The sequence below is a fragment of the Procambarus clarkii genome, chromosome 5, assembly GCF_040958095.1.
Source record: "Procambarus clarkii isolate CNS0578487 chromosome 5, FALCON_Pclarkii_2.0, whole genome shotgun sequence".
Taxonomy (NCBI): Eukaryota; Metazoa; Arthropoda; class Malacostraca; order Decapoda; family Cambaridae; genus Procambarus; species Procambarus clarkii.
The window spans coordinates 27,606,072-27,618,934 of NC_091154.1; the positions used below are offsets into that span (position 1 = coordinate 27,606,072).

Below are 12,863 nucleotides of genomic sequence, written 5' to 3' on the forward strand. Positions count from 1 at the left end.
GGAATATGTAAACTGACCTTTGCAAAAGTGGCTTGAGAAAATGAATAGATTTGGATAGTAGTGAGGGTAACCACAAAGTAGTAACCATGTAACATAAGGGATGTAATTAAAAAGGAATTGATAGTCTACGGATAAAAATGGTGTATAACAGTACTTGTACATGTTGATACAAGTGTTGGGCATGCTTAGAGTTGAAGTTGGTTATCAAGTGCTGTTCTGGCTCTTCCTACCAGTCCAATCCAACTTTCACTCAGATGTCTCCTGTAGATAAATTTCTTGTTATAATATTTGGAAAAAGGTAAAATGCAAGCACTCATTACCTTCAATAACTGGTATACATTTGTATCCAATACCCTATTAACGCTTAATTTGGGTAGTTAATGGGTACACACGTCTTGTTAGCCAACTACAATCTTTTTACTTAGCTCTGTGGCTAACACAGGTACAGTTGACTCTGGGTAGAACTGTTTTGTGGATACTCGGTTACACCAAGATAACTACAGTACTGTACTGAGATTTTGGTTTCAGGGCTCCTACCTGTACTCACCTAATTGTGCTTGCAGGTTTTGAGCTCTGGCTCTTTGGTCCTGCCTCTCAACCATCAATCAACAAGTACCACTTGTGGTGTGGATCGGGTGGCAGTCGTGTGACTTCCATGGCTGTGTTGTCTCCCAGACAATCTTGTCATTTGTTCTGCCCTCCCTATGTTGAGAAGTTGCCAAGAAATGTTTTCCCTTCTGTTTTGTGGCAAAACAGTGGCAGATGTGTAGAAATTTGAAAACTACAATGAAAGGACCTAGCAAAGGGGGGAAAAAGTGTGAACTGATAAAACAGCACTTTGAAGGAAGGAACGAGTTTTTTTGAAAAGTTAAATGGGAGACCAATTTATGAACGTTTTCTGGCCACTCCAAGCTCGATGGACCAAGCTCTCACAAGTCAAGCCTAGCCCTGGGCTGGGCTTGGGGAGTAGAAGAACTCCCAGAACCCCATCCAAGTACAATCCAGGAGTTTTGTTAACTCGTTATTTTAAATATTTTGTGCGAGTGTTGGGGGTTTGAAAGGATGAAGGTAGTGTCATATTGATGGCACATAAATTTTTTAGTTTTTTTTATGGACTTAGAAGATATTAGTGGGGAGAAATCTATTACAGATAGTTAACTTGAAAATGAATTATCAAAATTAGATGTTTTCAACATTTTCTCACTTTGCTATGCCTAAACTAATTATTAGACTTTTTCCCATTAGAAAAAATGTTTTGTGGTATAGAAAAGAAAAATTTGTGCATCAGGAAATTGGCTTAATTTAGGGTACACAGTTAGGGTTTTAAATGACCATCAATTTCTTTAGATGTTTTCATTATAATGAGATTTATAGGTTAAAGGTATATTACAAACTGAATTTATTCTTTGATGTTAGAAATTGCTAGAATATTTTATTGATTTGAAAAAATATAGTAGCCCTGATTTATTTACAGTATTGACAAATAACATTTACATTAGATATTTTATAAGAGTAATGTATCTTGGTTACATAAACATTGTAACATCATCAGAGAGTGCATTGGCCTCATTGTTTGAGACCCACACACCCCAAGTGAATGGAAGGAGTATCATGGTTACATTTGTACCCAAGAAAGTGGTATACTTTCATAGCTTATTACAGATCATGTTAATATTCTGGTAATGTCCGGTGCAGGGCGGACAGTCCATTTATATTGTAATTGTGTAACCCTTGCAGTGCAAAGATTAATTATCAATAGGTGCTTCTAATTTTCTCATGTATATTTTTCCAGATAATGGCTCAGAATTTGGTGCCACTGTGTTCATACCAGTATGACCGCACATTTAACACCACTCGTATCCCAGGCATCCAGACGGATAAAATTGTCCATTTCAGTGACTCGACACACATTGTTGTGTACCATGCAGGCCGATTCTTCAAAATGCCTTGCTACTACAAGGGCCAGCTTCTTACTCCTAAAGAACTTCAGATGTAAGTTATGTGGCAATCATACGAAGCAGTTGATTAAACTCTTGAGTTAGTGCCTTTAAAAGTTTATAACCCTGTAATTGCTCGATTGCACAAATCCTGCATGAGGTTGGTATATCATTAATTTTGTGTAAACTTGGTATACAAATTAATTAGAAATTAATTTTGTATATTCTGTACAGTACTATAAATATCTGTATATTTAACATCCTTGGCTTCACCCTCTTCATGAAGTTATTTTAAATAACAAAAATATTTGCCTTCCAGTCAGTTTGAGCGTATTCTGGCTGATGAGTCTGTCCCAGAGAAGGGTGAAGCCAACTTGGGGGCATTGACTGCTGGAGAGCGTAAACCATGGGCTGAAGCACGTACAAAGTTTTTCAGCAAAGGAATCAATCAAATATCATTGGCAGCGATTGGTAAGATTCCTGGAAGGACGAAAGATTATGCATTTCGTTATGTTGACTCGCTAATTTCTGGCAAGCAGTTATAAATGTAATAACCACATGTCAACAAGAACTACCTTGAGATTGTTTTCAGAAAAGTTTGAATTTGAAATTTTTTCAAACATGAATGACATCTTAGATAAATGCAGTCTGTAAATGAGTATCAGAATTTGAAATTTAATAATGGTAACTAGATCTAATTAAATTTATTTTCAGTTTGTTTATGGCATTTCCAACAGAAAAGGCTGCTTTTGTGTTGGTATTGGAAGAGGACGAATATGACTATTGTGAAAATGATCCTAGTCAGTTGGACAGGTTTGGTCGAGCCATGCTTCACGGCAAGGGTTACGACCGCTGGTATGACAAGTCCTTCAATGTCATCATCATGAAGAATGGCAGGGTAAAGTTTGAAGTTTCTTTAATTCACTTCTATTTTTTTTCTGTTTAATTTTTAATGGTTAAATATAGATTCATTATTGATAGTACAGTACTTGGCATAAGCTACAAGCAGATACTATTTCTGGTACAATATTTTGTAACTCCATTTAAGTGTAAGTGATAAAAGTAAGGTAAATGTTTTCTTATATCTTGCATTACTGGTAATTTTAATTCTCTTTAAATATTGTGTCAGGGGTTCCAGGCAAGTTTCTTAAGCAGTATGTCTTGTGCAATAACCAAAGATTCTATTTGTTTCAATCTTGCTTGTTTTGTTGTATTTCCTTTAGTTTTCTTTTGCATAGTCTTTCTAAGACTCATTTTTTCTAGTGCTTGCTTGTGTTAAGAGCTCTCAATTCAATTCTGTGCACAAGTTATTTTCTATATGAATTAAATATTCTTTACTCCGGACCACTTTTAAATACGGTAGCTTCCCTCACATTTAATAGTCAGAGTACACGTCTCACTTCTAAAATGTAATTGTGCCAAGTAATGGACTATGCATTTTCAGGGTAATTATATATTATTCCTTTTGCAAGTTAGGTTATGGTAGCAAGATTAGATTTTGGTTTCTTAATTAGATTTACTCTTATGTTGTGAATTTTGCTTTACAGATTGGCTTTAATGCAGAACACAGCTGGTAAGTACTGAACATTGTTTAATAGTACTGTACTGTGCTTGGTAAAGTCTTTATCTCTTTGTGTAGAGATTACCCTGTCTACAACATCATATAATTTTAGCTTTTAAAATTGGTACAATGGTTGTTGAAAACATAATTATAAATCACTAGCATGAGCACCTGCTTCTCCTGCATGCACATGTATCATATTAGATACAGTATCCAAAACACAAATCGCACATCGACGTACGTGTATCATTCACTCGTAACTTTCACACAGCATGCCCTTCACATGCATGTACACTCTCTTCACTGATAGATCAGGAATAGTGTAATACCTGGAACCAATTAGTATTATGAATATTTCAGGGCAAATTAGGCTTGCCATGATTATTGATAAAGTAAAATTCCAAAGACGAGTTGTGTAATTAACATCTGATTGCAATCAGCCTCTGGAATCTCTCACCCCATCGGTGTATCTAAAATAATGGGGCTCTTTGAATGTTGTAGTAAAAAAGAATACGCTCCTTGATTATAGAAGTATGTCTTCTACACTTCGCCGACTGACCGGCTCGGCCGACCGGCTCCCAGGGAGCCGGTCGGCCGAGCGGACAGCACACTGGACTTGTGATCTTGTGGTCCCGGGTTTGATCCCGGGCACTGGCGAGAAACAATGGGCAGAGTTTCTTTCACCTTATCCCCCTGTTACCTAGCAGTAAAATAGGTACCTGGGTGTTAGTCAGCTGTCACAGGCTGCTTCCTGGGGGGGGGGGGGGTGGAGGCCTGGTCGAGGACCGGGCCGCGGGGACACTAAAACCCCGAAATCATCTCAAGAAGATGTAATTCTGGAGACTGGTGCATCTTTAATTGCACTTTAAATAACTATGTTGAGTTGCTTGATTTGCCTTATTTGGTTAAATATAGCTTAATTGAAAATGCTATTGAGAAACAAGTTTTACAGTTTATTAGATATTTTGCATGAAAGTCTTCTGATAATTTCCTTACTGGCAAAATATCATATTCAATAAAGTTTACTGTTTATCTAAAACTTTTCCTTAGATGCTTGGTTAAACTTGGTATTTGGAGCTCATTTTTCAGACATTTTTTCTTGGTTGAAGGTATATAGCCGACATGGTAATAATGCTCTAGAAATAAGATCGTAGGCAATAGCAGAAGTAACTGGAAAGACAAACTTCTATTCAAAAGAGCAATTTCACCATCTGCTTCCATGAAAGATGGTTATAATGTAGTCCACAATGAGGCTAATCCTTTGTGCTCAGCAGCAATTAAACAGAATTTTCTGCATAAATTAAATCCATGAGTTGTGCTACTTCTATTTAAAAAGAGAAGACAACATTGTTTGGCTGGAGAACTTCTTGGTGTATCCACTCAAGAACATCTCCAAGAAAGTTATGACTATCTAACCCTGAACCTCTAAAGCTGGAAGGATATCTGGAAGCAAGATTATCTTACTTCCTTGAGAAAATGAAAGCACTTCCTATGTTTATCTTCGAAGTTAGTGTGGTTTGGGAATTAGCTTCTCCCTATTGACTGAGGATGGACACGTATTAATGAATATTAGCACACTACATAAAGAACTCACACCAAAACTAAAACCATTCAGTTAATGTTACAATTACAAGGAAGAATGTAAAGCAGTGTGTATGACTGACTATAGGTCTGACAAATATTTCTTTAATGTGCTGGTGTTGTAGTGGCATTACCTGCTAAAATACCCCAGGCAGTAGAAGCCCCCATCAAAGATGACAATTATAATTAATGATCTTGTTGCTTTGTTATTATTTAATGGTTAAAACTTTGATGTTGAGTTAGAGGGGGGGTTTAAAGTCCTATATTAGAAGTAAAATACTTTATTCATAAGTGTTTGTTTTGTTCATTTAGTTGGGTTAGTTTACACAAATTTACAGTAAATTATTTACTTACCTAAGAAAGCTGCAAAAGGCAGTTACTGCTGCCTTTTTACCTAAGAAAGAATTATTTACCCAAGAAAGTCGTAACAGTAACATAATGTGCAATACTTTTTATTATAAACTGTATACTCAAGAATTATACTTAGATGCGACTTTTATCAATGATCATTCATTATCATTTATCAATTACTACAGTTGTTAGAATCATAATTTGAGAATATTTCCATAAAAACTTATATTAATTGTTACAGTAATGACTGGGCTAAACAGGTGTACATCAGCACCAGTAGATTAGTTTTTACTTCAGAATATTACAATCTTCTATAAAAATGTTGAAGACTAAAACCATTATATGCTATGTTATTTCTTTGTTTTATGCTTGGTTCTAAATAATTGATTCTGAGAGAGTTTTTGCCATTGGCTTTATGAAAATGTATGAATGCCACGGATAATTTCAGAGTTTAAACCAAAAGCTTCCTGTTTTTGCATAAATGAATATGCATAATGGAGATGTTGTAATATCTCAATTTATTCCTCGCGCACATGCTCGATCTTGTGCACTCGCTCTCACATACTTGCAAATTGTGCGCACACAACACATGCACATGTAGGCACAGATAGGTAAGCATGCATACATTTTGTAAATTAGGTATACAGTACTGTATGTAATTTTCATTTAACCATTTTGTCAGGTATGTGTGTGTAAATAGTACTTAATTACCATAATAAAAGTATTACTTAATACTCTTGTTATATTGCTCAAGTCCCATTAATATAGGCTAGTACTTTAAGGCTTTACAATATGATCTTCAGTCCAACCCGTCCGACCCGTCCACCCCACAACCTCCTGTCACTGATGCTTTTAATCTCCCCGCCCTCCGCTGCCATACTCCCTCGTGTGTGTTTTTCTTCGTGTTGTTTGCCCCCCCCCCCCCTTCCCGTGTTTCCATTAATTTTCCTCACACCCTTTGCAACTTTATGGATTTGATATATGGTGGTGGTCAGTTCTCGATGGCCATTTGTACCAATTTACTTACAAAGAGTTTACTTCCTAACCCTTACAGGGCAGATGCAGCGGTCATTTCCCACCTGTGGGAGTTTGTCATAACTGAGGACCTCATCACAGTTGGGTGAGAGTGCATTTCTTTATGCTTTGCTCATCATGTCAGGAATGTGGTACATGCTATTGCTTTCATGTTCTAAATGTAATTTTTTTTTTATTTTACAATTATACGTTCAAAATTCTAATTAAACTTAGAATTGCAGATTAAGCCATTATGCATTTAATAGGTTGCAATTTGCAAACTCGATTCTGTATCAGTTAAAGCAACAGGAATTTAGTTAGGCTATAGTGTAGTTCTGAATGGATACTGGGATACAGATTATATACTGTATATTATTTGAAATGGTGGAAAACTGAATGTAAAATTGTTTACATTCATTAAAATTTTGCCCAGGAATGCTTGCCAAAGGCAAGCTTTTGTGAAGATATTAATGTTATTAAATATGGATCAAAATTTAATATTCTGTGCATAAGAATCTCTTGCAATATTCCTGGAAAATACAGTTGCTGGTTTTTGCTTTTCTGTAACCAATCATAATTTTATTCTGTTTCAGAAAGGCTAACATGTTTGATTGGATCTATATTTGCAAGAAAAAATGTTCATGGGATTTTTGTTACTTCCTTGGTATGTAATATACAATGCTATCACAATAGTGTAATTTCAAAATTTCCAGATACAAATGAGAGACGATTACATACAGTTTACCGATTGCAATTTAAGGCGGTATATTTATTTACTCATTTACATGCATACATTGAGTACTAGAAAGTTTATAGGGAGTTTTTCTTTAAAGTTAAGATGTATAATAGAACAAGAAGTTATGATCTTTAGTTGATATATTGATGCTGAAGCACATTCCTGAGCATGATCTGCCTCCTTTTATTACAGCAAGGTGTGGTCTGGCCGGCTTTGTTGCCCTAGACCATGATTTCGTGTTTCTTTAGCAGTAGGGGGTTTCTATTTAGTTCAGGACTGTTATTTAGAAGTGGAAAATAATTTCCATGCAGCATGTTACTATTGAATATTTGCTTCTCATGTCATTCTTTAGTTCCTTTTTATCAGGTATCCCTCAAAGGGGATATCTTATAGTATTAATGAATTATCTGATGTGTGCATTGTCTTTGCAATATCTTTAGAACACCTTCATGCATTGGCTTGTAATTTTTCCGTGTACGTAGGTGTAAATAATGTCCCTGTTATTGCGTAACATGGTCTCCTTGTTCGCAGATTTTATGAATTTTAAATATCATTACGGATGGGTGATGTTAATATTGAGTAATCCCAACATAGCTACAGCAAGTTTTACTAATGTCCTGATGCCACAAGACATAATCCTAGATGGTTTGGATGCAAATTGATAGCATCGGAAGACTTGTATGTGATGCAGTGCTTTAATTTTTTAATAATTTAACCTACTTGAAGGAGCGAGCTTGTACTATGCAATGTTAATATTTAGAATTGGCAGATGAAGCAAAGATGCAGAAGGTAAAGACTCGAAAGGATTATAGTAGAGCATTGCAGAAGGACCTTGATAAACCTAAAAGGAGACAAATGGCTATTACAACTCAACCCGAGATGGGAGTCCATATAATTCTAATATTAACACCAGAGGTGCACATAAAACAAGATAATATCACTGGCATACGAGAAGCTGGTGAACAGAAGAACAGTACTGTACATAGGTGATTATTTAAAATCTAAATTGTTTTAAACCATTTACCCAGCCTATGTGAAAGCATTACTAAAGTATTTTTAAATACACGTTTGTAACATGACTACTCCTAGAATCGAGAGAGCGTGTCGGTAAGAACAGGTTAAGGGATCCCTTATCTTTGCAGCCTTTAAAGATAGGAAAAGAAAAGAAATATAATCACTGCATGTATTGAGGAATGGACAAGGTAGAAAGAACAGCCTCTTTAAATTGAAAGAAAATAAAACGAGACCATTGGTGAAAGTTGAAAATGCAGTAGGTGTAGAAATCCATAGAAATTTTCATTCTTTGCAGTGATCAGCAAATGGAATACTGTACATTGAAATGTTTTTTTTTTTTTTTTAACCACTTTTATCCACAACTGTAAGGACAGAGATTATATAAAACTTCAGCAAAAAAAGAGAATTAAAGTGTGTGCAATGTACTATAATCAGTGTACCTGCAATCATTGCACTCCCTGTACTTATTACACTTCAATTGATGTATCTTAAGGTGTGACTACTGGGGGATAACTGTTGATGCTCTCAGAACCTACCTAGTTATTACTTTTACGGTACATTTGTTTCAATTAAGGCTTCTTGGAAATTTAATTGTTCATTGCATTATGCACCTCCTTAAACATTTTCTTATAATGTTTATATTTTTGTATTCAGTTTGTTTCCCTGTGCACATTCTATTTTCCATATTTAAAGTTTTAGCATGATTTGGCATGGTTGAGCCACACACTCCAGAGTGCTTCTTCATGTATATATGGGATTAGAATCCAACTAAACAGCAGGTAAACTAAGTAGATTTCGAAATGGGGAAAACTAAATACAGGTACAATAAAAGAGGAGAAATGGTTAAGGGAAGCTATTCAGAGGACAAAATCCAACATTATAGGCTACGGGAGCCTGACAATTGAGTGGACAGAGCTTTGGATTCATAGTCCGGAGGTTCCGGGTTCGATCCCCGGTGGAGGCAGAAACAAATGGGCAGAGTTTCTTTTATCCTGATGCACCTGTTCACCTAGCAGTAAATAGGTTCCTGGGAGTTAGATAGCTGCTATGGGCTGCTTCCTGAGGGTGTGTAACAAAAAGGAGGCCTCGTCAAGGACCGGGCCGCGGGGACGCTACGCCCCATATCATCTGAAGATAACCACTGCTGCTATAATTTGTGTGCTACTGACGAATAGAACCATTAATTGGTGAAAGTACAGTACTGTAGTTCTTGTGAAATTCGTGCAGATCTGATTGTGAATGATTTGGTTCAGGTAAACATTTAGCAAATAGCTCAAGAAAAGTTTATATTTCAGTGCAGTTTAGACCATTGGCAGTACTGTGTATGTTATAATACTATTGATATAATTATGGCAGATTGAAGAATAAGAATTATGAATAAAACATTGAAGTATTTGTACCTTACAAGAAGTTCTATATAAATATAGCTAGAAATTCCTGTGCCAAAATAGTGTGTGTTGATGTGTGGAGATAATAGAAAGAGTCTAGGTACTTTTGTTGGTTTTTATAAGAAGGCGCAGTTGTAACAGCTGCACAGGTTTAAACTTGGGAATGTAATCTTTACATTACACACAATACTGTTTTGCAGCTACCTGGTAAGTGTATTTATAAAGAAACATTAATTTAGGTTGTTTAATGTGTGAGTAGAATATATGTACTCAACTAGAAATACATTTAATTTGTTTGCTATTGTTATTGCATCAGGTACCTGAGGATGCTGGGGTCTTCATCATTATTATTATTATGCATCTCCCATTTAACTTTCCCTTTGTCTTTCATTTTTCTTGGTGTGTAAACCTGATGTTGCTGAAGCCTTCTTTGATTATCTTCCCAGGGCAGATGCCCCTGTCTTGGCCACATGTGGGAATTCATTATGGGCGAGGATATCTTTGAATATGGGTACAGTATAAGAAGCATGCTTGTGTGCCCTGTTATTCCCTATTTACCCATAGAAACTTACTTTGAGAACTGCTAATCTTTTGAATTGATCTTCCTAATAGTGTTGAGAGGTTTGAATTCATTAATATAGTTTCTACTAAACTACATTAAGTATTGTGTACGAAAGCTCTTTCTCCTCCCTCTCCTCCAACCATTAAAAAGAAAAAAATTGCAAGAGGATAATGAGCAAATATGACCCCATGAGGAAGCATACTGTGCAATTTATAAAAGCATTAAGTATATTACCTGGAGCATACCTGGAGAGGGTTTCAGAAGTTCTTCTTCCCTAGCCCGCCCAGGGCCCAGGCTCGACTTGTGACAACCCGCAGACCCACATATCCACTGCAGCCTGAATGGTCCAGCACTTCTTGCAAGAACCTGTCCAAGTACCTCTTGAATACATCCACCTTCGTTCCAGCAATATTTCTAATGCTTGCTGGTAGGGTGTTGAACTGCTGTGGACCCCCTGATGTTAAGACAGTGCTCTCTAATTGTGCCTATGGCACCTCTACTCCTTACTGGTTCTATTCTGCAATTCCTTCCATACCTTTTGCTCCAGCATGTTATTCTGCTATGCAAATTTGAGACCTGGCCCACCAGTATCTTGCATACATATATTATTTGATACGTTTCTCATCTCCTTTCCAGAGAGTAAGTTTTGAGAGCTTTGAGACGGTCCCAATAATTTAGATGTTTTATCGTTTCTATGCATGCCGTATATGTTCTCTGTATTCCCTCTAATTCAGAGCTGTCTCTTGCTCTGAAAGGGAAAGTGAGAGTACCAAGCAATACTCAAGATGGGATAGCACCAGATATTTAAATAGTGTTAGCATTGTTACGGGGTCCCTGGATTTGAATTTTCTCATAATTCATCCTATCATTTTCCTGGCTGTCGCTATATTTGCTCGTTTATGTTCACTAAATGTCAGGTCGTCAGCCATCATAATTCCCAGGTCCTTTACACGATACTTTCCTTCAATGAGTAGGTCTGATTGTGTCCTGTACCCTGTGTTTCGTTTAAGTTCCTCATTTCCGCCATACCTCAGTACTGTACCTTGAACTTATCACCGTTAAAAATCATGTTATTTTCAGTTGCACAATCGAATTCTTTATTTATAGCCGTCTGTAGTTTTTCAGTGTCTTCTACAGTGGCAATTTTTCATGCTGATTTTTGTATCATCTGCAAAGGATGACACGAAGCTGTGACTATTACTTTTGTAATCAAATTGCAATAGAATGCTCTAAAGGGATATACACCCTGTATGCATATAAGGGGAAATGGAAGAACAACACTACCGATACCATAAGAATAAAGTACATCATCATGTAAAAAACCTGCTTTTTGGCATTATTTACTCTCATTATTCATCCCCGACATTATTACACTACAATATTTCATTCGTTTTTGTCTTGCTTCCTTCACATAAGTGTTTGTACCACAATATCACATGTAGACAAAAATGCAGCTTTTCTCCAAGTTGAACCGAGTCATAGTAGTTATCCATACATAAATAATAACCTCTGTTCTTCAGTGGTTCAATCAAGCCCATAACCGTTTGAATTGTCTTCTTCCCAATTCCTGCATACACTTCAAAATCATAGATGTAACCAGTATGCAATTCACCCAGCATGTACAGCTTTACTCCATACTTATCATATTTATTTAGATAATAAACCCTGAAAGTTAGACTGACATTGGTCCATGACATTGTGCCTTCATCCAAACACAGATGTTTCTGAGGAATGTATACTGTTTTGCATTTGTTAGATATTCCATGACTGTTCTAACTTTTATTAGTCTGTCTTGATTGTCTTTAGGAATGGCATTATTGTTATGAGTATGAAAATACTTTGCAATCATTACATACCGTTTTGCAGTCATAAAAGTATTGAAAGAAGGTACATGCCCCAATTTACCTGTTTGCCAGTACATATTCATCGTTGGCATCTTCAAAAGCTCATTAACTTTCGGTCCCAAATATCTGGCAAGCTCTTTTACACTCACTTCATCCCACTCATTGTTTGTTTTGTTAGAAGCTTTGCACAAGCTTTGTGATGCATACAAGTTTTTCATATACCGTAAATTTCAGCAAATCTCGTATAATAAATAACTAAAAATCCCAGAGAAGTGCTTGGCACTGGTACAGTCAAGCCTGGTGTTCCATTAAAATTGTGTGTACAAATGGTGCAGTGTTGTCAGTAGACCAGGCTTCACCAGAACTGGTGCCTGGGGTACGTGGGTTACGTTGGGTACTAGTTCTAAAGGCAGGGCCTGCACGTGGGGTGGTATCATCATCACTTCCTTCACTTTCAGTTCCATCCTCACTTGCTCTTTCAGTTTCACCCACCTCACTGTCTACATCATTTTTCACTTTCAGCACTTTCAAGATCAGAATATTCTTTAACGTGGAATTTTGTTTTGTTTCACTTTTCTGTACTTTTGGCGAACACTCCTTAGCTTTTCCCTCATGTGTTTCTTTACCTGCTTTCGTCATGGATGTGCTATGTTCTTGATTCCTTTCCATCTTGGAGTAAATGTAATGTGTGTATAAAGGCAGTAACAAATATAGCCAAGGTAAAAGTCAGAACGGTGCAAGTTTTGATGCAAGGGGAGGCCGCAGCGGTCACGAGCATGGTCACAATAACAATGGGCCTCCTGCGTGGGTGGCGGTGCCGTGATGTCACATGGTGTATACTGTGCAGAGAATGGGAAGACGTTGGCGCACATTTT

At 36.7% G+C, this 12,863-nt stretch overlaps 1 protein-coding gene across 1 annotated transcript in view; it reads left to right on the top strand.

Annotated features, from left to right (window-relative positions):
• Nucleotides 1-12,863, top strand: part of whd (carnitine O-palmitoyltransferase whd) — an 81,509-nt gene that overhangs the window by 50,129 nt on the left and 18,517 nt on the right. The window contains exons 13-14 of the mRNA XM_069300039.1: nt 6,485-6,545; nt 12,715-12,722. Coding sequence (XP_069156140.1) covers nt 6,485-6,545; nt 12,715-12,722 — 69 coding nt within the window. The remainder of the gene's footprint in view (nt 1-6,484; nt 6,546-12,714; nt 12,723-12,863) is intronic.